We start from the raw sequence: 26,080 nt of genomic DNA, 5'->3' as shown, positions 1-26,080 counted from the left end.
GTTTATTTAAAATGTATAATTGAGTTCTCCTTTTTTTATGGAAGCATGATCCAACAGGCTGCTCATCTCCGACTACATATACTGTTTCTCCTCTCTCCAGTCTGAGATGAGCCAGTTTTCTGGCACATGCTTATCGTGGCAAGGTTACCACAATGATCTGGACTAAAGGCAGAACATTGCAATGGGTATGAGAAGCTAAGCTTTAATGTTTAGAAGTGGTCACCATCCATTATGGTATTAGACTAATCATATGCCATCATGTTGAATTACAACATGCCACCTGTGGCTCTGCCCCCACACGGTATTTGCAAAGACATAAACTGGTTTAGTTTGATAATATGTGACAAAGCCAATATATGGTCCACATTTTTCACTACCACTCACATTTTTAAGGGTACTTCTTGTGCAGAATGCTGGAACACCAATACTTGAAAAATTCAAAGAACACATGAAAACTAGACACCTCATACATGTAACTGTATATTTATTTCTTTTTAAAGAACACTCCTTAGATGTATTTTCAATATACAAACTTGTTTTCACAGATTTATAATCCACTAAATAGCACAAAATATAATCCAGGTCGTTGGTTTCTTTCATCTGTGCGTGTGCATGCGTGTGTTTGAGTGTGTGTGTGTGTGCGTGCGTGCAGGCACGCATGCTGCTGGTGGTAGTGGGAACCCACCACACGTGTTCAAACACAAGCCCGGGCTCCTGCTGCCTTCCCTCTGGAGCAAACCTTGCCCAGGTGGAGACCCTACACTGGAAGACTGTGACTTTCTTGCCCATGAAACTCATTTCAGAAGAGGCCGGGGTGGCTGTGCTCGCTGCCTTGGTGGCAGGGCCACACACCTCCATCCACAGGACAGGACAGAACAGGACAGAATGGGAGCCTCCCCCGAAGCTGGCACAGGTATTGCAGTAGGGAGTGGCCAGCAGTGGAGTTCAAGTGCAAGGAAAGACCTTTTTCTCCTCTCCAAACCCCTCTCTGACACTCCAGAGCACTTCTTCATGACACCTGCGCCCCTCGGTCAGTGCTCAGGAGCAGGGGACTGCCAGGCTCGGCAGGGCGCCGTGTGTCCAGCCAGCAGGACAGCTCCTTGCCCAGCCCCAGGCGGCCGTAGGGGCCTTGCCACCCTGCTGCTGGAGGCCAGGGAGTGGGTCAGGACGCTGCTGGGCTCTGCCTTCTGGCAGTCAGCAGTGCCCCGTCCCTGCTCCTGGAAGCACCAGCATAGCAAACCCTGCCGGTCCCGGTGAGCTACACAGATGGCACCAGTGATGCACATATTTACATGGGGTGGAATGTTTTTCCCATAGCTTTTTAAGGAGCATATCGATCAACATGTTCACATAAGACCAAATACTTTTAATATATTTATAACTGTTTTATAAAGCTTTGAAAAAACTCACAATAGCACATTGTTTTACTTTAATGCTTTACGGTACTATCAGTTTAAAATCACAATCAGCACTTAAGTTATAGTCAATCCGGCAAACAAGAAACAAAAAAGGTACAAGAGTTAAGAACTGACTGATACATCTTTTATCTTTTTTTTTAACTAATGCATAAGTGCAGAATAATATAAGATACTCTAGTTTAAATATCTTGTTTTACAATATACATTTTGTTCTAATTACGCAACAGTAAATCCCATGCTTCACATAGAAAAGCAATCCACAACATTAAGAAAAAAATTTACAATTTATGAAACAAAGTAAATAAATATTAGTATTACAGAATCAGAGCTGTACATAAAAGCTGTTCAGTTTTAATCATATAAAAATATGTTTTAGTGCAACCTCACATATATTGATGCTGTTCTGTTTTACATCATTTAGATCCAAGTGTCCAAAAAAGGAAAGAAATTACATTTATTACAAAGCAGATACACAAATTCTAAAATATGTACAAATTACTGCTAAAAAAATGCTTATAAGAATATAAGCAAAGTAAAGAAAAGGCACAAACATCTGTACAATTTAAAAGTACCAGACCCAATAAGAATTTCAAATTTAGTTTTGGTCAGGCTCATGATGTCTTGTTACTTTAGCTAATTCTTTTGATATAACAAAAGTATATATAATAGCAAACTACTGTAACTTAGAACAGGCATGCTGCAAATTTGAATACTTTTTCTATCTCTAGAAAAAAAAAAAGTGGGGTAAATGTATGGGTGAAAGTCTCCATGCATCTCAGATCAATGCGGCTTGCTCTTCTCAGATGACGGATCTTTCCTTTCCTGTGTGCTTGATGTGGGGTCGCTCCTGCTGTGAAAGCCCAGCTGCTGGACATCCACAAAGCTCTTGCTGTAAAAGGTGGGATGGGCTGGCGCAGTCTGTGATGTACCAAAACTGTCCTGTTCACCACCGTGCAAGTCAGGATGGGTGGCTGAGGCACAGGGCTGGCCCGGCTCAGATCCACTAAAGTGTTTAATGCTAAAATGTGCACTTTCTAAAGGTTTCTGGTGAGGCTCAGAAGGCCTCTGCAGCTGCTCCGCCCCGTGCAGAACGGCTTCTTCTGTGGCGATTCGCAGAGAGGCTATGGCTTTTGTACAAGTCTGTATGTTCTCCTCCTGCTCCCTCTCGGTAGCCACCACACTGTCCTCGGATGTGCTCTGAGCCAGCAACAGCAGCGGCGAGGAGGGGGCGCTGGGGGGAGCAGCGGGGTGCAAGCTGTGCGGAGAGGTACGTTTCTCGTGGTGCTTAGAAATGCTGTACGATTCTTTTGTCAGGGCTTCCGCAGTTCCTCTTTGCTTCTCCTCAGAGACCTCCCTCTGCAGGGCCAGAGCGGACGGAGAATGTAAACCTGAAAGGGCCACGGGGACTGAATGGACCATCTGGATGCCCCCAATAGGCATCATGGGGATAGGTGCTCGGATCTGTTGCTGGGAGTGTAGTGGAAGATGACTGAAGACGTAGTCGCTCGGACCTTCAGGGAACAGGCTAGACCTGCGGTGCTCCATGCCTCCTTTTTCTCCATATATGTTGAAGTAAGGTGCCTGAGACAACCCCCTCCTCTGTAACCAGAAGGAAAAAAAGAGATGTCAGCAGTGCTACTATCAGAATTCTCATCTGGCTGCCAAACCACCTATCTGCTTTCCTGTCTAACACAACTTCCCATTCATGAAGCACCTTCCATCCAGATGGATCCCAAAGCATTTGGAAAACTCCACTAATTGCATATCCAAACAACAGAGGATGTTTTGCTTAGCTCAGCCCTACAGGGCTCATGCCTCTGAGGTAAAAGGCAGTGGCTAGTTAAGAGAATTCAGCAACACAATGCAGCAATTTAGGTCAGGAAGTGGAGGGTATTATATTCAACTGAAACTTTTAGCAGAATTTGGGATAGATAGATTTTCATTCCCCAGGAGAAATTTGGCCAGGAGATCCATTTTACCCTCTCTTTTGGAAAATTATGCTGTTATTTAAACTTTACTGCAGGGAATTGAGGACACATCTGAACATCCCCTGCTCAGCATTGCTGCTTAGCATAACGGGGAATATCTGACAGCATATATGTATTTACTGCCTTCTGAAAAATCTGCTTTTGAACCCCACAGAAGACACTTGCTCCCTGGGAACTTTACCCAATCCTTGGCGAAAGCAGATGGGTATTTCCATGAAAGTTCAAGTGTCTCTGTGTGATGAAGACACACATTTTTTTAGTCATTGAGACAATGGAGCACCCCTCTGGCTTATCTGCAGTGTAAACAATAAATAATAACAAAAGCACAGGCATCAGCTGTGACTAAAAGTGATGATTCTGTCCCAGGGAGACTCACCCACTCATAATGGGATTGAGAAGAATGGGGGATTTTGTGACAGCTAATAAAAGCCAATCTCGCAATATTGACATTTTCACTGCCTTCCCATTAGTTCCTGCCTTGAAAGAATAAACAGCTCCATCTCCACTCACTATTAAACATGCCCTGGGCTTTTGGGTTCCTTTTTATTTTCATTCCTAAGTTTTAAAATTTGTTGTCAATCTGATGATTAAGTATCGTTTATTGCTGACCAGAGAAGTAATGAGGACAGAAGTGCAGGATGACGTTTTCATAATTATATGTGGGATTTGGCCACACATCTCTCAGGGACTCTCATATGAAATTAAATGAATGAAAACACCCATCTCTGCTCTGTAAATTGACCAAACATGGATCAATTGCCCCAGAGCTGTATTGCTACCACAGCCTTGGTGTGGCAGCCCAAGGACTGTGCTGCTAAATGCCAATGCATTGAAGTGGCAGCACTTCACTGCTGGGAAATCCTAGTTCTCAAGGCATTAAGCAACCTCTTGATCCCATCCTAGGGAGCTGGTTTAGGGGGCAATTAAAGATTCAGTTTCTGTGCTACCCAAGGGCTCAATCTCACTGTGCTCAGATGCTTTGTCCTGTTTAATATAAATCAATGTTGAGACAGGAATGGGTGACCCATAATAATCAGAGTCAAACTTCAGAGATATTATTCAGAGACTAATCTATGTTGGGAATTTTCCTATTCAGAAAGTGAGACACTTGAGTCTCATAAAAGAGAAACTGTCACATGAAAGCACAGTGACAGCACATTATATTGCTGAATGGGGAAAACTATACAAAATAAACTGCAACTGCCAAGCCACAAGACAGTTCATCTACCCTGTCAGTCCTTCCTATCACTAACTTCAACCCCGCACAGCTGCTTGCCCCTATTTTTTTCCATCCTTGGGCTGTCAACCAGTTTCTCAGTTATACTGTCCTTTTGGACCTTTCCTACACCATGACGTTTATTACATCTGATGTGAACTTGGGCTAAGGGAAACTGAGCAAAAAAAAAAGAGTAAAACTCATTAAAGAATAAACCCAGTCACACACGAATCTCTAATTGAGAAATTGGTTTCATGTTTTACCCTGCCAGAGTTTCATAAGGAAATATAGCAAGAGACTGTCTTTGTTGGATACAGGTGGCTAACATGACAGAAACTGCTGTGTGCTTCAAGATCTGCAGCATCATCCAATATATTTCTCACATGCCCAATTTTAACACTGACAGCAACAGTGTGTGCATGTCACTGGGATACCTTCCAAGCCTGGCTAAGCATATAGTGGATAATTTTTCTCTAGCCCTGGCAGGTAAGTTTGGAAGCAGGTAACATAAATAGTTACAATCACTAGTAACTGTTCCTACCTCTTACCCTGCTTTTATTTCCTTTACCAATATCTAGCATTTTCTTTCCTACAGGCAGACACACACATTTCCAGAGAAAGCCTGTCTCCTTTCAACAAGCATCCTGAAAATCTAAAGACTTTCTGCAGTTGACAGGGCAAGTATTAGATCACAGAGCAGAAAGTCATGGCATCTTTTTGCAGTGCAGTCAGAATGTGTTGCTGCCAGTCCTGTGAGCTGAGCTCTTCTCTTTGTCAGGTTATGGAAATGCAGTTAATTTCCTATTAATTCTCATTTGTTACAGTTTAGCATATTTCTCTTCAACTCCAAGTATTCTCTAGCAGCTCTTCACTAAATGCTCTGACCTGGTCACAAAGCTAGACTGCCACATCACACCCCTGAGCAAAGCCACACCCAGCTTCACAAGTCCCCCAGAATGCCTCAGGGATGAGATAGGGTTTACCCTGTATCTGGTACATCACCCAAATCAGGCTGTGTGAGATTAAGAGGAAGGTCACATTTCAAAGCCAAGCACCCTTCACAGACATCCTCTGGGCAGCCTCAGACCACAGCTTGCAAAAACATGTTGGGTGGAAAACAGTCTCTTTGATTAGCATGTCATAATGTACTTGAGGTTTCTTAAAGTTAAAACCACAAAACACCGAATTCTATAGTGAAAATCAGTAACACAGCATATTACCAATGCACTTTCTGAAGGACATGATGCTCAATAAAGTGACTATAACTGTGTGGCACTCACTTTCAGGATCATTTCAGTTTGCAGTCCTACATGGAACACACCACAGTAGCCCAGATGCACCAGTGAGCCTACTTACAGTTCACCTGGAATTCAGAAGTTTCTGGCTCTCTGTACAAGAATGCATTTCACTCAAGATGATAAAGTAGTGAGTGTTTGGGAAGTGATTTAATATCCATGTTTGGGATGATCAAAGGACCTTAAGTCCTATCAACTTTCAAGTGGTCATAGAGATGCCTAATTACCTTCAGCCCTTCTGAATATATCAAGACAGGCTTCAGACTTCAAAATGAATGAGATGAGCAACAAGATGGCAACAGAAGCGAAATCCACCACTGCCTAGAAGCTAAAATATTTCTGAGAGACCAGTCTGTACCACTCACTGCAAGGCACCTTCCCAATCTTGTTGTGTCTATCCTGGGACTAGAAGAAGAAGAAAAGGTTCTGGTCTGCACTAGGAAGCAGCAGGGTGTACTAAGGGTTGGGACAAGCAGGAATTGAGTAAAAACTGTTTGTGCTGAATCCCATATTCACAATGCAAGTGTTGTGGGTTTGGAAGGGAAAGTTGCTTCAGATTAGCCCTATGTGGTCCTCTTTGCCATCACTTGAATGGCCACTCACAGTTCAAGTGCACCTGCTGCCCTCCTGGTGCACATTTTCAGTTTAATTCCATCTGACAACAATCCAGGTCACTTACTCCAAGACTGAGCTGAAACTGTGAGTCAAAACACAAAAAATGTGACAACAGAGACATATGCCTGATCCAAACTAAAATGCTAAATGAGATTCACTCAGGGTGAACAAATTAAGCCTTCTTAGACCTTCTCTTTCTCTCAGGAAAGATGAGACATCTTCTGACAGAGGATGACTGGGAAGAAGAATATGAGCCCTTTGATAATGGCATCAGCCTCTTCAGTAAGGAAAGAAACCTCTGGCATTGACAGAAGATAAGATCCCAAATGTATTTAGAGAGCAGAAGATATCTGGCATTAATTTTAAAGACACCAATTTAACTAGTCAAAGCCAAGTGTGACCCAGCACATACTACAGACTTAGGCTACTTTAGAGAGAGTATTCTATTGCAAGAGTGTATCCTGCTATTGATTGTCAAAGGAGAAAAAAAATATTTTCCTATATTTTTATACAATCTAAAAAAATATTTACTTTCACCATGCCCTTTTCCACTTCCTAAACAAATAATTTTAATTGCTTTCTATGTGGTGCTTTCAATGCCTGAGCACAAGACCACCAAAGTGCATGGACATTCAACAGGAAGCAAAATGAAGAGTAACTAGACCAGCACTGACCAAAGAAACTAGAGCAAATAAATAAATTTCAGTTGAGAAGAAAGAAAACTGGATTCTTCTGGGAACTGCAGGCACTAGAAGCACAAAACTGCTCTTATTCCTCCAAGGACTGGGAACCCAAAGCAGCTCTTAAAGTATTTTAAGGATTATAAGCCAGCATGAGCATCACCAATGCAGCTGCTAATGATGCTCTGGTTTGCTGGATTTCACTACTCTAAAAAGTGAAAAACAACCTTTATTCCTTTTTTTTTCTCTGACAGCTTTCATTTATAGCAAGCTCAGGTGCTATTTGTCTTCCCACATACTGAGTATAATAACTTGTGTTTCACTTAATTTGTCTAATGTTTGGCTAAAGTACATTTTCCATAAAGGCATCAAGAGATGAGGAATCCATCTTTCCTTCCTTGCAGTCATTTGTTGCAATGGGCAATTATCCTCACTTGTCATTTTTCTCATTTAAGTTTGCTTGGGCTCCACTTCCAGTGATACCTCCTGTATTCAGGTTGTAGTGACTCTGCTGAGGTCTGGCCTTCTCTCTAAAAACACTCAACATGCCATCAAGTTACTGATGCTTTCTGTAAGACAACTGATCTTTCACATTGTGCTTTTCACTACCACATGCCTGACTCTACCTCAAAAACAAGGTAAGCATTAGAAGTCCATCTGGAATGGTGGAATTTTCAAAAGAAGGAGTGAGAAATGTTAAGAAAATCCTTACAATGTGCTAAATGCCTTGCTGGAAGGTGTGCATAATGCATAAGAAAAATATTACAACAAGAACTGTCAGATGGCTAAGGATGATTGTTAACACACACTTTTGCTAGCATCATTACCCCTGTAAAATCTTTACTACAGGATGCCAGTGTGTATCATGTGGGACAGGAGGGACTGGGGCACCCTGCACAATGTCAGCTGTAGAATCCCATAAGATCCCATTCATTTGATACTAAGACATCATGACTAGTTAAACTGGTGACTCTTCACCCACTTGTGCTTCCTCACGTAGTCAGTAGAACTGCTGGTGGGATTTGTATCCTCCCTCAGCTGAGCAGTGATCACTCCTGTGGGAGTGCAGCAGGGTTTCAGCATGCCCTTTCTCATTTCATCAGTCACCCCTCCCCAGTGCTCTCTCAAACAACTTACCAGGTCATGGGGCAATGTCTAAGATGTGGGAGAAGCATCTGTGTTGCTCTCTCCTATAAATATGGCCACTCAAGCTGCAGCTTTCCCTTATACTCCCAAACTGCTGGGAAATCACTTTGGATCTGCCAGGCTGGCCACATCTCAGCTCTTTTTGGTCCATCCCTGTTCCAGCCATCTTTGCCCAGGTGCATCCCTCACTCCCTTCCTGGGAGCAGATAACACATCAGCCTGACTCTACAGAGAAAATCACACCAGAGCTGAGAAATGCTGACTGTTTGAGTTCAGGGTTCAATTTTTCTCCTCCACAGAGGAACACTGCAAAGACTATATGGAGAGCCAAGAAGACTGGGAATGGGGAAGCAGGTAGGAGAGGCCAGCCAGAAGAGCAGGAGCAAGGAGCTCTGGGGTAACCTGAGATTGTCACAGCTTGGCCAGGTTGAACCCACACACAGGCAGGCATTGAGAGGGCAGCCACAACAGCAACACTATGAGAAAAGCAGAGTAAATAAATATGTAAATTCACACCTAGCAAGGCCATTCCTTACCCTGAAGATGTAATCTATTTGTGGAGGAAGTGCTTTGTGAATGCTAGGGCTGGTCAAAAGTGCCAATCTGGCAGTTTCTGAGAGCTGATTAACCAAAAGGGAAGAGCACAGAGAGCAGCTGTGCAAGTTTTGCTTATCTACACCCAGACGGTTGCAGTACTTTCTGCGGGGCAGACAGCTGCCTGCTCCTCTTACACAATAATATCCTTTAAATTCAAGCCACAGATCATGATTTCAGTGTGCACTCTGCTTTTCTAAGAGGTTCCATTATCTTTGCATTTATATTCCATTAAACAATACTCAGTGATGGGCACCATACCACAAGAACAGGCCTCTAAGCCTTGATTTTGGCTGGATCTCATCTGAGAGTCTAGGAAGTACAAGATTTTTTACAGTGCAGAAGCAAGCCTCACAAACCATATAAGCTTTGTGGACCATTTAAAAATTATACATATATATATATAAAATTAATATGGAGGCAGGAAATGCAAACCAGCCTAATTTCACTGAAGTTCATGGAGCTACTCAGGGTTCTGCCAAGTGAATATTTTCCCCATAGGCTGACTCTAGTGCATCTAAATGAATCAGCATCCTGACTTGGTCTCTGTCTATTCCAAATTTCTTGCATTTGTTCCAGGACTTCCCACCAAGGCTCAAAGTTTATGCCTTCTTCTTCTACAAAGCTGCAAAGATTTTTGAAATGCTCAAGTTCAGTAAGAGAGAGCACAGTTTTTGACAAGGGAAATGAAAATATTCTTTCATACTTACTGAATGTCCCACTGGAATAGATTCAGACTGTAAATATTGACCCATGGACAATGCTGGATTATGGTACAAGCCCCTCCGGGGAGATGCTGCTCTAACAGAGGCCATGTATCTCCTCTCTCGCCTGGGAGACAAATCTCTTCGAACAGACACATCTTTCCCTGGTGACATTGGTCTCCTTGGCGATAGGTGACGTCTTGGTGACACGTCCCGTCTTGGTGATAACTCTCTCCTCAGCACAGCCTCCTTCCGTGGGGAAAGGTGCCTCATGGGTGAAATATCTCGTCGGGGTGACAGATGTCTTCTGGGTGACAAATCCCCTTTTGGCATTAAATACCTCTTTGGTGAGTTATCTCTGTAGGGTGAAGAATCGTAGCCAGGTGACGATTGTCGACTGGAAGGTGAGAGGTCCCTCGGAGAAGAACTGGGATCTAACGAAAGCGTGCAATCCTCATCCATGCTGCTGGGTATGTCCAATCTGTCTTTATCGGGCTCCGAATCCGTACTCTTACTCTGGAAAAACCTCTGATATTCTGTCATTTGTGTGTCGTCACAGGAGTCGCTTGGTGTTATAAGCTGAGTAACCTGAATGCTAGGTAAGGTGACCAAGTAACTGATGAGGGAAGAGTGTCCCACCGAAAGGGAGCCCTCTGGGGAAGCCCCCTGCGATGCCCCAGCCGAGTTCACTGACAGGGAGGAGAACCGAGGGGGCTGCGGGCTGGTGCTTCTTGATCTGGTTTTTGGTGTCGAGTCTCCCTGAGTATCATCAAAATCATCCTCATCTTCATCATCATCATCATTGTCATCGCCATCCTCGCCATCCGATTCCTCCGCATCAGAAAACTGGTGCTCTGCTGACAGCCCTGCCAGGTTGCTGCTCTTCTCTGCCTCCTGCTGCATGTCCTCCATATTTTCTGAAACAACCACAGCAAGCCCAAATGATTAGCACATACCCCACCTCTCACACCCCAACCATTCCCCCACCCAGCACTCTCATTGCCATTGCTGGATGCTGTTCATCTGAGACGGCTGCATAAAGCCATTCCTCATTGATTGAAAACATTTTTTTTTTCAAAATAATATCTAAATTCCTATACTTGAAGTATGAAAGCAAATTCATCCTATACTACCTCGCAACTTCACTACTGGGAGCCATGAATGAGACAGATGACAACAGGCCATATTTTTATTTCTAGTGCCTTTTCATGCAAAAAAGTATAACCCAGACAATTAGATAGGATTTTTTTTTGCTTCCTTTTTATTAAAATGTTAACTCTCAATTAAAAATGCCCCAAATACTCGTCATGTATTTTCCCATGCCCATCACTGTGTTAAAGTGCAGTGAGTCATTTGCAGACCCCATACTTTCCATACTTTTGTGGGAATGAGGCCATTCCAGCTAAATTAAATCATTTTGACATACCTGCTTCTTCAGTTTCAGTATCATCTACAGATGTCATTGATACTCCAAGCTCCAAGCATTTTTTCATGTGTGCTTTAGACTTCATATGTTTTGTCAGATTTCCTATGGATCAGAGATTAGTGTAATTAACATACAACAACTATCACTCTTCAAGTAAGGTTTTAGTGTATCTTAGCTCCATTATGCCACAGATAATGGGTTTTAGCTGTAGAAAACACAACTGATAGGGCTGACTCATCAAGACCACTGGCCTCAGAGCCTGTTTTAATGAGAGTGAGTTTTTATATCTTTAGAAAATAAAAAATTCAAATGAATTCAGGGCCCGGGAGGTACATAGGCATCTCTCCAATTTTCCACATGATATTTAGGCACCCCTACAAAACTCACTTTTGGATGTTATCTCTTCCTGGACTCACTGTTCATGATATGTACAGACTGCCTAGACATCGAAGTAAGTCCACAGCACAGCAGCCATTCAGAGCTCATGCTCCCATTTACACAGTGGCACTTTCAAGGTAAGGGCTCTCTCATATACTCGGCTCATGGTTTCCAGATGCTCCATGTATTTGAAGCATTTGGAAGCAAAAGTACCCCACCAAAAAAACGGCAGTTATAGGAGTCTTCTCTATACAAGTTTACCATCTTGCTGCAGTCTCTGAACTGAGAGGAGCTGTGCTTACAGCACCCATCTGGGATATGGGAAATTCAGGTTCAGCTCCCAGATTTAGAACATGGATCTAAACCAGACATAGCAGAGATTTGAAAGCAAATCTCCCATTCCCCTGAGGGAGCAATTTAACACTAGACTATTGACTTTCTGGAGTGCCTGTCTTGGTCTGTTTTTTCATAGATTAAAAAACTGGGTTGAGATTGGCCCCAAGAGACATTTCATGACAAAGAATCTTGAGCACAAAGCACAAGCTGGAGAATATCACTCTAATCCATTTGCTACTTCATCCTCATTTGCAACACCCAAAAGGGAAAGCATGGCACAAGTAAACCCAACCCACTAAGAAGACATGGTGCTTCTTAGCTCAAGGAAAACCCTCTGGAAGTGCATTTATGCTGCTTCTAGGACCCCAGCCAGCATCTCCAGATGGTGTTGTGGCACATGCCATCTTGGGTCAGGAACACTGCACTCCTCTGCTGGGTAGCAAAGGTGGGCTTAGAAACTCACAAGCCAGGCTCTTCTTCTCTGACTTTCAGTTCCAGCTAGTTTAAATAATTCCCTTCTCATTAGGAGTTTCTTGACCCTGTGCACTGCATGAAAAATCTAACTTGGATATTGATGTTTCTGGATGGCTAAATGCTCAGAAAAACTGAAAACCTAAGTATCTCTGAAAGTTTGTCCCCTACTGCTCTCAGCAAAGTAGCAACAGCAGTTATGAGGCTGACAGCTGCTTATAATCAGCAATGCACCAGTTAAACACTTCTTGTACTTCGAAGGCTAACCTACTCTCCTGCTACTCATTCCCTTTCTGTGCCATTCCAAGCCACCTCCTCCGTATTTCTTTTTTGTCAGAAATGCCACCACAGCAAGCAATTTCTCTTTTTTTTTTTTTTTTTTCCATACCATCTCTTCTTCCTGGAATGTCTTCTCTGAACACAGCTATAAAACCACAATACTGTCATGTACTTCAAGTCCCTACTCAAGACCCATTCCTCCAGCAATGTCAAATGTAAGCAATGATAGGAGAACAGCTCACCAGATGATCTACTGGGACTACAAACAAGCAGCTCCTTGTCTTTGTCTCCAATGCCCATGAAAGTTCTCAAATTAGGCTGATGGGTCTACTACCATCCATCAGCTGTTCCCATCTTTGGCACAGAAGAATTGCTGGAGTGATGGAAACTATTACAATTCTTAATCCTCAAAACAGCCATGAAGCTGCATGGTGATCTTGGGAAAAATTTCCTTCAGCTTTCTTTCTCCCACTTTGAGTTAAGTTTCACTGCACTGGGACCAGAATCCATTCTTTTGTCTGCCAAAGGGAAGCTAAGAAACTGAGAATCTAAGGCTCATTTAGGCTGTGCTACAAAGAAATTATACCAAGGAAAGGGTTTTTTTTTCAAGGAGATGGTTGCATCACGAATCTGAATTCCAAAGAATGCCATTATCTGTGGCCACAGGGTGACAAATGGAAGCTTTTTTCTGTGCTGATAAATACATGTGAACAGAAGCTATCAGATCTCTATTCATAATTAATGCCACAGTGGATGGACTGGCCCCTCTAGGAGACATGTATTATTTATAAACTTGAAACTGACCCACTATAAAGCCTGTGAAGGCATGTATTCCTCAGCAGCTGATGTTCTGCTTCTACATTATGTCATAAGAAGTATGGTCTCCTGGTAGCATTTAAGTGTTGCTGCAATTAAAATTTGCTTCATGCAAAAATGTTGGCAGAGTATTATCTTTCAGGGTGGTTCTTATGCTACTATATTTTCCCTGCAGACAGAAGGATCAGCCAAGGGCCTCTAGGTCTTTATGAAGCTATCCAAGGAGTCTCAGAGTCTTAGAAAATCCCTGGATCAATTAAACAGAAGAGAACAAACTCTCTTATATAGTCCTGTATATATAAACAAACAATTTTATTCAGAAGAAAATACTCTCCTTGATTACAATGCATGATTGGATCCCAGAGGGCAAAATAGCTCCAGAAGTGGCAGGAGTTCAGCAAAAAAGGTCAAGTACCTTTAGTTTTGAAGGCAAAATTGCACAGCTTGCATACATAAGGCCGGACATCAGTGTGAGTGCGGATATGTTTTTTGAGCATGCTTGGCTTTTTACAGCGAATGCCACATTCTTCACAAATGTACTTTCCTCGGCCACGACCTCTGACATAGACATAGTCCTCATTTGATTTATACCTGTTGGAAGAGAGCAAGTATTTAAGTCATACAGAATTTAGGTATGCTACATGTACAAACATCACTTCTATGCATCTGATCCTCATCATTAAAGCAAACTCAGAAAAGTCCAAAGGACCTACTGAATTTTCAGTCTGGAACGCATAAAGTATTTGGCTTTCAGAGAATGTACTGGTCCCAATATACTTAACAATATGAGACCAACAGGTTGCAGTATGAAAACAGTATAAACACCTTGTCAGGAAACCAGTGAACAACCATTCCTATAGACACCGCTCCAAATATAAGCCTGCAGGTTGGATTTCAGCTCACTGTAGTATTGTACAGCACAGACATTTACCATCATTGAAAACAGTGCTGTTTTGCAGCACGCTTAATTTAACTATTTTAGTGTATTTATCCCTTGGGATCAGATAAATCACATCCTGGAAATGCCCGTTTCTTCCCATTAAGCAAAAAGGGAACAAAGATGATGAGCAAGGATGTATTCATTCACATTACACATGCCTGACATTCCCAAAGATAAACTGATCCCTAAAGAGACACTGAATTGATTTCACTCAGGTATGTGATGCTTTAGAAATAAAATGGTATATGTTGAAGACATATACTTTGAAGAAATGAAATCAATGAAATAAATTAAAATTTTCTTATCACAGACTTATATAAGCTTTCTATGCTATTTTTTCTGATCACATAGTGTGTAGTTAAAAAATAAATAAGATGAAAATCTATGTAAAGCTATACATTGCCTTTATTATCATGCTAAATTGTTAATACTGAAATCTAAAGGAGTCTAGGGAATCTTCTCAGGCTGTTCTGAGGTTTGAAGACTGCTGGGCATTCCTTTGGGGAAGAATTCCATCCTCATTCATTCAAAGTAAAATTCAGGAAGTGCAAGTTCCGAGAAAAAATATTTCTTCTGTCCTGTGTCCTCCATTGCCCTCTTCCTAAGCAGCACAAAGTACTTTTAGTCATTCTATGGATGCACAATTCACAAAATATGGTTGGTACTAACATTTAGTACTTTAAATAAAAAAGGGACTGTGTGAAAAATTCTGTTAAAGTGATGAAAACGCTACAAGAAAAGGATGGCTATTTTTGGGTTACAGAGCTGGAATGTTTTTCAAGTGTGCTGTTCTTAGATGAACACTTTCCCATATGTTTAGCTATATCATGGGCAATATAAATTCTGAAGTTAATATTTTAGAGAAACATAAAACAGTGTCCTGTTCTCAAGTCCATCTTCTTATCTTTTCAACACATCAGGTCCTCTTTCAAATGTGGATGCCTAAATTCTGTTTTTTTCCTCATTTCTAACAAAGTTGTAACCTCTCATATATCCTTCATTGTCCCTGGCAGCAGGGACAAAACTGGAATAATCTAATGTAATGTAATATTGAGTCATCTCTCTAGCAGGTTTTCTGAACAATATTTTTGCGATCTTGGCTGTCTGGATGCCCCATTTCCCAGGTTCTCCTTCATATGCACATGCCAATGACTGCTAGTCATCTCTCTATCCACTTCTTCATCAACTTCCTCCAAGCTTTCTCCCACATACAAAAAAAAAAAAAAAACAACAAAAAACCAAAAAACCAAAAACAAAAACAAAAACCCTGCTATTTTAGCTTCTCTTCATCTCTCCTTACAGTCTGATTTTGTTGGGATGGAGTCTACAGTACCACCCCTGACTGATACTGGTAAGTTAAATGCTGTGCTTTTTGTTGCTCCATCTCTGCTCTTCTGCTTGACTTCATTCCACTGGCTACTGTCACCTGTCAGATCCCATTGAACATAAAGACAATGATAAAACATGTGTCACTTCATTATTCATATAGATGGTTTTTGGCCACAACTGACCTTGACTCTTTAAGTATGCTTCATCATAACAATGACTCTAAGAGAAATGACACACACAAACTTAACATTTAAAGAAGGGCTAGTGCAAAAACTAAAAATCCAGAAGTCAGAGTCATAGTGATTACCTTCCAGACCTTAGGAGTATTTGATCTAACTGCTAACTTCTGCCTCTCTCAAAGATTTGAGAAATTTCCCCCTTTCTACTATGTAACATCCATGTAAGGACTTTGGCCACTGCTGAGTTTGACTAGGATGGGACTCTTGAGTTAAAAAGCATTAACAAGTCTCAGAGTCCTGCAATTTCTATCCAAAATGGTTTTTTATTTGAGTTCTTTAATTAGAGTCTATTACTGATAGATATGAAAGTACAAACATAAGCAAACTGTGAATTCTTGCTGTCAGCTGATAATGTCGTTAAACTAGGTGTCAGTTGAGGAGGCATGCTTGCCCTGTCCCTTCTTTTTTGCACACCACTAGTAACTAACTCTACTGCAGCATGGACTGAACTTGAAATTAATCCTTTTCTTTGAGAAATATAGCTTCATATCCCATCAGTCACATCTACAGTCAGATGATGGAAAGCAGATTTTGTGATTCAGATAATTTTACTTGAACCAAGCCACCTGCCAGTGGTAATAACACAGTGCTTAGTTTCTTCCTTCCAAACCCCCTCTGCTATGATCCTTACAAAATGCTGTTGATGGGCTTTCTGCGGTGAGGTGGTGATGTGCTGTGACATCTGGTGGTACTGGCTGACCACTGGACTCGATTTTAGAGGTCTTTTCCAACTGTAATAACTCTATTATTCTATTATCTACTTTTTGCCTCAAGTCTGATTCTGCTCCTTCACCTTCTTACTTATCCCCAGCCCCAGCTATCTGCTTTTTGCCCAGCTGCCATATGAATGCTCCACTTGCCTGCTAGGTAGACAGGCTTTCACACAAACAAAAAGTGGACAACCACACATCTTTCTCAGCTAATTACCTTCTTCACACCTATGAAACAAAACCAATCACAAAGCCTAAGGAAACCCATTCCCCATGAAAACCAAAAACCAAAATGAAAATATCCTGCTGAAACAACATATGACCATCCATGCTTGTCTGGTCCAGAGGTGAAAATGTGACATGAAGATAACAGACATTTGCTATATAGTTCTTTGCACTACGTACAGAGAGGAGATGAAGATGTGCTTGAAGAGAGAAGAACAAAATAATTCAACAAACAGCCAAGAAGAAGCAAGCATAGAAACCCACCCATATAAAAAACTAGCTTTAAGAAGTGATAGACAATAGCTTGAAGAGAAGGAAAAATTCACTAACCAGGATAGAAAGCAGTGCAAGACATGACAATAATATCTAAGGTATATTACACCAATTTAAAACATAGCCAAATGAATTTCTAGAATGGAAAGAACAAATCTACTCTTCCACAAATAATTATTGTAAAATGTACCATAAAGTTATGATGCATGAGTAAGGAGTGGACCTACTGACACTGCATCACCTAATTTGCTGCAGTTTTGCAGTTTATATGTTTCTATTGAGGAAGTCCCCGTCCATTGCAGAGACTATTTGTTCTCTCCTCTCCAGAAATTAATGTGCACATCGAAGTTTCTTATGTTTTGTTTTACTCAAAGGGTATCTAAACATAGCAAAGTATTACTAGGAGACATTTCTAAGTGAAGTGTGAATTATATGATTTTACTCAAATAGTTTCATAAACCTTATTGGTGTACAGGAAAACTTAAGGTAGTGCAAGTAATACATAAAATTTCTTGATGTAAGTATTAGACAGTAGAAGTTCATTATAGAGTGCTCTGCTGCAACTCACACTCATCTGAATCCTCTTTTAAATTGCTTTTCTCAACATACTTTTATTCTTCTGACCTCTCATCATGTACCTTACATCAAGGCAGACTAGCCTCAGCTGGGTCATCCAAATTCAGCAATGGTACATAGTGGGAAGCAGGCAAATTTTATACTTCAAAGTGGGTGTGAGTTGAAGTAAGAGTTCTTTAAATTTCTTATAGACTTAGGCTTACCACTGAATTTGGGTCACTCTTGTAAAGCCTGTCCTAGTACCTAAGATGGCTTAGGTACTAGGACAAGGTGCAACTACAGAGAACAGTCAGGATAAGGATGTCTGTGCCAGCACACTATAAAAATCTCCAAAATAACTTTTTCAGTCTTTCAAGCAAGATGTAGGCTGTACTCCTTCAGTGTTGCAGACTACAGAGAAATGGCAACAGTAATTTTATAGAGATTATTCAATCGTAGACAAAACCACAACATCAATGAAGGACAGTTGAGATTTTAAAGGGTAGAAACTGACAGGAGAAGGAAATGGATGTATCAATTTCTCACATCTCCCTGCTGACCTATTTAGTTACGCCAATAAAATAGTGCTGTGGGACCATCTGAGTTTGGTAAGACTGAAATCCATATCTTGTTTAGCCACCTGACTATGCACAACTAAAAACTGGCAAACTAATTGCACTGTGTAGGAATTCTGTAAAAGAAACTCAGCAGTATTTTCCATTGTATTTCATTTTCTTTACTTAACAAGTTTCTTAAGCTTCAAAACAATGTTAATTGGCTTTCCCCTCTTTCTTGTTTCTGTTATCACTTGAGTGATAGATTGCCATAGTAAAATTAAACCTTATTTTATCAACCGTACATGACAGATCTATGGCTTAGCCATAGATTTCATTGGTTTCTTACATTTTACCTCCAAAATCTAACCTTGGTAAATAATACCATATTAGAAGAATAAGACTAAGCACATGTTGTCAACCCATTCAAATGAGTGGAAGTACACCGTGCCTAAAAATAGAAACATATCCTCATGGAAGTCATTAAATACAAAGAAATGGCACAGAAAATATCAAAATGTTAACAGTTCATCCACTTCCTTATGACTTAAGGAATTAAAGTAACAATTTCTAGTGAGTGCTCTCACACAGATGGAAAACAATTGTCTTAATAGCAAAGTAGAGGCTAAAGTGAGTATACAGGTACCCTGCAGTGTGTTTTAAGACTGACAAATAGACAAAAAAGAAGAGACTTGGGAGCTACAGGACATGGCAAGAATACAGGAGACTGTTCACATTCTAATTCATTCATATTCATTTTCAAATGTCTTTAAAATGACAGGCTGAGCTTGAAATTTCCAGTTATATTTTCTTACCCTCCTTCAAAGATTTTAATTCGTATCGGCTCAGTTTGTTTGGATGTAATGTCTTTATCTCCATGAATGTCTCCTTTTACTCTTTCTTTTATAATATTCCCCACTACTTTCTTTTCAAGCTTGCTGCCAAACAAGAAGAATGGCTCGTGTTTCATCTGTAGAACAAAGTCAAGGAAGGGTGTTACTTCTGGAGCATACAATAAACGCACACTTCATTTCAAATACTTTTAACATACCAGGTCAAAGCCAAACTCTCGTTTTGGTCCAACTCTATAGGATGAATTAATCTGTCCCATTTAATTTGACAGAGAATAAAAGAGGAGGCAACATGGACAAATTTTTACAAGCATCTTGACAGAAAAGGCAGTACTGTATCTTTCCTCAGGAAAAAAAATATCATGGAAAATAGATATGGAAAAGCCTCAGAAGGTAATTTATTGCCATTACAGAATTTTCCATGGCACCATTAGCAAATGCTTAATCCATGAGGAAGAGTCAATATGTAAAATACATTAAATAGATCTGAAGTTCCTTACTCAATTTTGTCTTAATCTTTTCTTACAAACCCATGCGAATCTTTGTGTCTGACACTGTTTATCGGGAAAAACAAAGGGCAAAATAAAAGGAGATAATGTATCAGGCTCTGACACACATGAATGGAGGGCTTTAAAAGCCTCACTTTTTACATCTAATTTTGAAAATGGAGACAGAGACAGAGACAGTAGCAGTAGCATAGCTTGCAGAAGAATAAACTGAGGCTCCAAAGTTGTCTTGGGAAGATGTCACTGACTGATTTCCCAGGAAACTTTTCTTAAAAAAAAAAAATTAACTTGTGTTTTATAGTTTACTAGAAATTTCTCCTATAAACATACATGACTTTAATTTTATTAAAATTTCTTACTTACCTGAGCAAACTGCTTCCATGCACTTGATGATGTCAGTTTACCAGCTCCAGGTCTGTGCATAGCAGCCAGGGTGTAGATTTCCGTGGTGTTTTTTTGCTTGGACCTTAAAAGTGCCAAAGTGGTCTTTGTACTTAGCCCAGATGGGTTTGGATTACATGAACTTATACACCATGAAGCATAAACAGAAGCTTTGAGGGTTGGTTGCTGAGTGTAATTGGGTTTTGTATAGTTTAAGAAACACCAGCTCACAGTAGTCGTAGTACGCAGACTTGGGAACTGAAGGATCTGTTGAAAATCTGATACGTCTGTCAGGAGAATGGTTGAGGCTGTGACTTTCCCAACAGTATTAGATGACATCTGGACTAACATCCCAAGAGGTAATTTTTGATGTTTCAGTTGGTCTTCTGCTGGAATTTCTCCTGGTGGCAATGAAGACCTCTGTGGACTCATGCTCATATCTGAGGCTGTTTCATCCACATCCAACTCTTCTGGTGAGTCTCTTCCTTCAGATGGGCCACTGGACTTCTGTCCCGGTGATGCAGAATCGAAACTGGAAAGTTTCTCTCTGCTCAGTGGGAACGCATCAGCTCCCGCCATGCTGACAGGTGGGAAATCTTGAGATGTTGAGGATGATAGTGATGAAGAGGATGACATGGATGGCAGACTTTCTTTTGACTCAGTAGTACAGCTCTGCCTTACTAGTTGAGGCTTCTGCATTCTTGGAAAATCTTTCTTTATATCGGAGTTAGTCAACTCAACTGCACTTAGTTCCTCAACTATCTGCCCATACATTTTTTCTTCTTTGACTCGTTTCTGCTGCTTGGTCTCCATGAAGAGGTCCAAGCTGCTGGCAGGGGAAAGCATTCGTTTGCCTCCTCCCAAGGTAGAAGCCATGTCAGAAGTGGAAGGCAAACACAAGGGAATTGGTGGCTCCAATCCAAGCGGAAGTGTCTGCGGCACTTTCCACAAGGGATATTTTTCTAGTCCTCCATGATGACCCAACATCTGAGCTATGTTAAATCCAATTCCTTGCATGGTTGCATTAGTTGCCAACGTTCTTTGAGAAACTGTCTCATCAACTTTACATATTACAATTGCAGGACTGTTGCTCTGTCCAAGGATCTGGGAAATGCTTGTGTACATGACACTACCGTAAGATGGCACATGGGTTTGTATCCTGACGGGAACAACTGTTCCTGGCAAAGACTGTGCAGACCCATCACTTGGGGAGTCAAAATCTGTCTGACGATGCCGCTCAGAGGAGGTATCTGTTGGTTTAATGCCATGGTCTGACTGGTACTTAGCAAGAGTATTTTTTGAATACGATTCAGATGTTCCTGAGTAATGCTGGTATGCTTGCTCTTTAGCGTGCACATAATCAGCTGCTTTCTTTCCAATAAGCTCAGGTGCATGTTCCAGGTGATAACTTGGAGGTACGTCTATTTGGAAAGCCTGTTTGACATAAGATTTTTGCAGCTGTTGTACAAATTGATGCTGGAAGTGCAGAGGTTCTGTGCAGGACTGCCACAAGATAGGCTGCTGAGATGGTGGTAAGTGAACCATGCAGACAGCTGGATAGGGGAACTGAAACAATGTGCTATGAATAGGAGGAAATGGGACTTTATCCTGATGTGCAAATAGCTGCTGCTGCTCTGATGGATGTTTGTTAGGAATATAAGGTGCTTGTTGGATTAAGGGAGTCCTTAACATTTCTGGGCTGTCTGCAACAAGAGCCTGTTGCTGGACAAGGTGGGACGAGCTATTACTAAGCTGAGCACAAGAGCCAATAGCCTGTTTTCCAGAGTCATCTACCTGAATGGGCTGTAGTACAGAGGAAGGGGAGTGATGCCAGACAAGCTGGGAAGAGCGAAGACCAACCTGTGAATGTTCCATCTGCTCCTGCTTTATACTTTGTTCTGTGCTCTGATCAGTCTGAGAAATCTCTGGAAAACCACTAAAGGAAGCCTGGCGAACCAAGAAGCATTTCTTCCTTTCTCGGGATGGAGACAATGCCACAGTAGGTGTTCCAGCTGAAGAGGCATGAGACAGGTTCCCATAATCAAAGGATTTACTTCGGATCTCTGGGATTTCAGCAGCATGAGGACAGGGCATCTGTTCAGATGAGCAGCGTCTCATTTCCCTCTGATGGTGATGCCCAGGGACGGAAAGCGAGTAAGCACCTGCTGGAACTGTTAAAAACTCAGACTGTTTTCCAAATTCATCTTGTTTGGGAGGTGTGATGAACTTCATATTCTCTTCTCTTTCAAAGGACATTGAAAAACTTGAACTGTGGGACAAATTACTTTCTTGGCTAGGGCTGCGAGAGAGACTTGTACCTGTAGACTCAAAGCTGGATTCCCCAGAGGAGTGCTCCATGTCAGCCAGTCTTAAACGCTTCTTTTTGGGTGGTAGCTTTTCAGCTGGAAGTTGAGAAAGAGTTTCGCTTCTCTGGGGCCACTGGAATTCTTCAGTGGGTCTCTCCTGCTCTTTACTTTGCACTTCTTTATCTTTTTCAGGCTTATCTGGCTCCTCCGTGACACGAATTTCAGGTACCTGTATGTTGTGTTGGCGAACCAACCTGGGCTGGATATGACAAGGCTGAGGCTGCTGGGATGGGGATGGCTTACTGGTGTCAACATTTTCCATTTGTGGAGCTCGGTCTGGGCTCATCGGGGACTCACAAATCTCACTCTCGCATGTTTCAGATGGTGAATACATCTTTTCTTGATGGCATGCAATATGTTCTGTAGATTCAGACCTTTCAAATGAGTTTGGCCTACTCAATGAATTTGTGTGCTGAATGACAGAGATGACATTTCCTGGGGGCTTTCTAACCAGTGATTCTGCAGTCTTTTCTTGCTCTGCAGTAAGGGATGAGTCTTCCAAAGAAGCTGCTGGACTTCCAGACTGCAAGTAAGGCCTGCACATTTCAAAACGTTCCACATGGCAATGGGGAGCATTTTCCAGGCCTTGAAGGGCAAATCCACTTCTTGGCACTTCCTGAATTTGGGATTTGGGATCAAAGTCCAAAGGCTGAATTCCCCCAGGGGTGCCAGTTGTACTGCTGCAAATCATAGGGCTGTCTTCCTCATCTCCAACACTCTCCTCTTTCCTGCGCTTTCTGTTTTCGAAAGTTGTTCCAAGCATGGATGGCACTGACTGAGATTGTCCAAGTGCATCAATAAAAAACTCTCCCGCTTTGTTCATCCCACTTAAGGATGGTGAGTCCCTGTAGTTCTGCTTCTGAGCTTCAAATTCTTCCCACTTTCTGTAGTGCTTTCCACTGGCATCATAGTCATAAAAGGTCTTGTCTGCTTTCTTCTCTTTTAAGGATGGCCCTTTGTCACCTGCTATCTGTCTGCTCGAAGTAATAATGATATTTTTCCCTTGTCTTCCATGATAGTCTGAATCGGAGTGTCCCTCCTGTACAGATGGCAGTTCAAAGGCAGCCTGCCTTCTCAACATTCTTTGGTGGGATATTCCCACTGTCCCGGGATAAAATACATCATCAGAGCCAGTCATCTTCTCATCAAATGAATGGCTTCCTCTCAGAGATGGGGGAATACTTAGGCTGTTTGCAGAAGAGGTTGGCATGGAGTTACTTCTAATAAGAGGAGAAGAATCTACTGGGGGTTCTAGAAGGACAGGCACATCACCCTGCTGACTGACTTGGTACAAGTTGGATTCACTTTTGATGGATGATGTGGTCTGGGATTGTCTACATTCTGTATTGCTGCCTGGATAAACTTGTGTAGATTTAATAGTGCTCAAATTACTGGAGTCAATGAGTTCCTCTTTATTTGGAGTCAGGTGAGAAATATGTTCCTCAAGCATCTTGATATCTAATCTGTTATTTAAAAGAGGTGATGGGTCTGTTTTGCCCTTTCTACCCATTAAATTGTGTTCCTGATTTGTTGTGGCTACAGTTAGTGCTGTTCTTTGATTAATCCTATAGAACTTCCCAAAAATTATTTCTTCGTAAGACTTTGCATTAGTATTTGGTGGGCTAATTTGCTGCTCAGCACTTTCTGAGCGGGAAAAGTAGCCAGAGTCAGTGCTTCCCTTACTGTGTGGGCTCAGGAGGTTTAATGACTGCTCAGAATCTTGTCCTTTTTTCTCTGACAGTCTTAGTGCAAGTCGCTGTTTAACTGTATGAGAGTCATCAGACTTGGTACTTAAGGATGGGGTTTGCAACATATCAGAGCTAATATATGGTGAACTCTCACTTGGTAACTGAATCCCACTTTTAGGGATAATCAAAATGGGGACTTTCATCGGCCCCACCAAGGACTCCTCCATCGAGGAGTGAAAACCACTCCTGCTAGCAATGTCCAGCGGGAGCTGTGAGACAGGGCTCAGTTTGTCAGACCCTTCCACTAGGAGTGAGGTCTCCTCATCCGTGTCTGTGCTCTGCTCTCCATCTGAATGTATTTCAGCTTCCACATCGATGTAACTGGCATCGAGGTCCAATTTAGAGACTGCTGACTCTGTGAAAGGTACCAACCCTGCCTTAATCGCATGGGCGTGTGACTTCCTGTGTTTGTAAAGGTTGCTTTTTGTCTTGAAGGAGAAACCACAAGGGACACAAGGGTATGGTCGCTCACCAGTATGAGACCTAATATGCTTTTTAAGTACACTAGGTTTGGCACAGGCCCGATTACAGTAAGGACAAATGTACTTGCCAGGCTTTTTGGGTTTGTGCTCTTTTTTGTGAGCATCTTCTGATTGTTCTAAAGATTTCTGTGAATATTGGCTGTATGCAGGGTTCAAACTTGAAATCTTCTTCCTGGAGAAACCTCCACTATGGCTATGCATATGAAAAGGAAACAAGTCCTCTGAGGCAACTGATTGCAAGTGGCTAGGAAACTGCCATGGAGGGCCTTCCAAGCTCTGATGTGGCTTTATGCTGTGCAAGAAGCCTTGTGGCAACGAATGCTGTGGAAAGGAAAGTGAATGTTGACATGAGTAAGGGCTTGGACGATGCTGTGGATATTGCTTCTCTGTGACTTGCTGTGCAGCTTCATTTGATGATACCAGTTTCCCAGAACTAAAAAGTTGTGCTGATGCCGTGTTTCCTACTTGCTCGTGATCTATTTGTGGTTGCCGCTGTACTTCTTGACTGCCAAAAGTGCTCATCTTAATAACAGCTGGATGTTCTTGCCTCCATCTACTTGGTACTTTAGTTTCTCCAGACCTTGAGGTAGCTTTTTGCCCTATAGCTGTGTCCCCAGAGTCCATTTTGTTACACAAGGTCTTAAGTGCTAGTTCACTTGAAAGCTGTGCAGACACATGGAGTGTGTCCAAAGCTGTGCTTTTCAAAGTCTTGTTGCTCCCATTTTTCCAGGGCTGTTGCAAGTTCACAGACTTTTCTTTCTCTTTGGAACTTTCCACGCAGTAGTCTATAGGCATTAGATTTGTGTCTGTACACTAATGATAGTATTATAGAGTTCTGTTCATGGCATGAACTTTCCTAAACAGTTTATTATACATTTGCAAAGGCTTGTTATAGCATTTGGACGTGTTCCATTCTTATTAAATACTGAGATGCAGAATGATCCAGAGATACTTGTGATCTCCTAGAGCACAGTTCTATTCATCTCTTCTATGGTGACACAGCAATCTGTACAGAAATATAAAATTAAAAAAAAACAAACCCACACACACCAGTTAGTACAGCCATACTAAACAGCATTGGTGCAGTCAGTTGCAGTTCCATCTAGCCTTACATGGAAATTACTGAGAGACTTCAGCAAAGGTAAGTATATTTTACAAAACTCACATTTGTGAGCAGGCACAGTAAAGACTGGCTCCAGAGACTGCACACAAGCATAATCACTACTCAACAGCAGCTCTAGGATTGGAAAATAGAGACCTACACTTTCCAAAAGCAGTCATTTTGCAGTCATTAAGCAGTCATTTTGGAAGGCTTTCAGGGGACAGTTTAAAGGCTTGATCTCAAAAAGTCCACCACATATTTTCAAAGCTCTTTCAGCAAATCACTGCTGAAAATAGAAGCCTAACACTGTGAGTGAGAATTACCTTATCCAGTATTACTCACTAAGGGTTCAGACATATACTTTAGTCACCTGGCCTTCCTCTCAAGTCTAAGTAGGTTGATCAGAGAAGAAATCTTTCCATATCATGACAGGTGCTTCTGACGTAGAGGCTGTCCA

The 26,080-nt window shown here is 41.7% G+C and overlaps 1 protein-coding gene across 32 annotated transcripts in view; it reads right to left on the bottom strand.

Moving 5' to 3' along the window:
- Positions 1-467: 467 nt before the first annotated feature.
- The window catches only part of HIVEP2 (HIVEP zinc finger 2), a 136,304-nt gene continuing 110,691 nt past the window's right edge, over positions 468-26,080 (bottom strand). For all 32 annotated transcript variants that reach the window (XM_021553142.3, XM_085576654.1, XM_085576642.1 and 29 more), the window contains 6 exons: positions 19,908-25,527; positions 19,003-19,157; positions 13,778-13,953; positions 11,083-11,184; positions 9,663-10,573; positions 468-3,017 (listed from right to left, as the gene is read on the bottom strand). In XM_021553142.3, the coding sequence (XP_021408817.3) occupies positions 2,199-3,017; positions 9,663-10,573; positions 11,083-11,184; positions 13,778-13,953; positions 19,003-19,157; positions 19,908-25,316 (7,572 nt within the window). In that variant the 5' untranslated portion in view covers positions 25,317-25,527 and the 3' untranslated portion in view covers positions 468-2,198. The remainder of the gene's footprint in view (positions 3,018-9,662; positions 10,574-11,082; positions 11,185-13,777; positions 13,954-19,002; positions 19,158-19,907; positions 25,528-26,080) is intronic.

The sequence above is a fragment of the Lonchura striata genome, chromosome 3 (assembly GCF_050655825.1).
Source record: "Lonchura striata isolate lonStrDom1 chromosome 3, ASM5065582v1, whole genome shotgun sequence".
Classification (NCBI taxonomy): Eukaryota; Metazoa; Chordata; class Aves; order Passeriformes; family Estrildidae; genus Lonchura; species Lonchura striata.
This window is presented reverse-complemented; position numbering and strand designations above follow the sequence as displayed.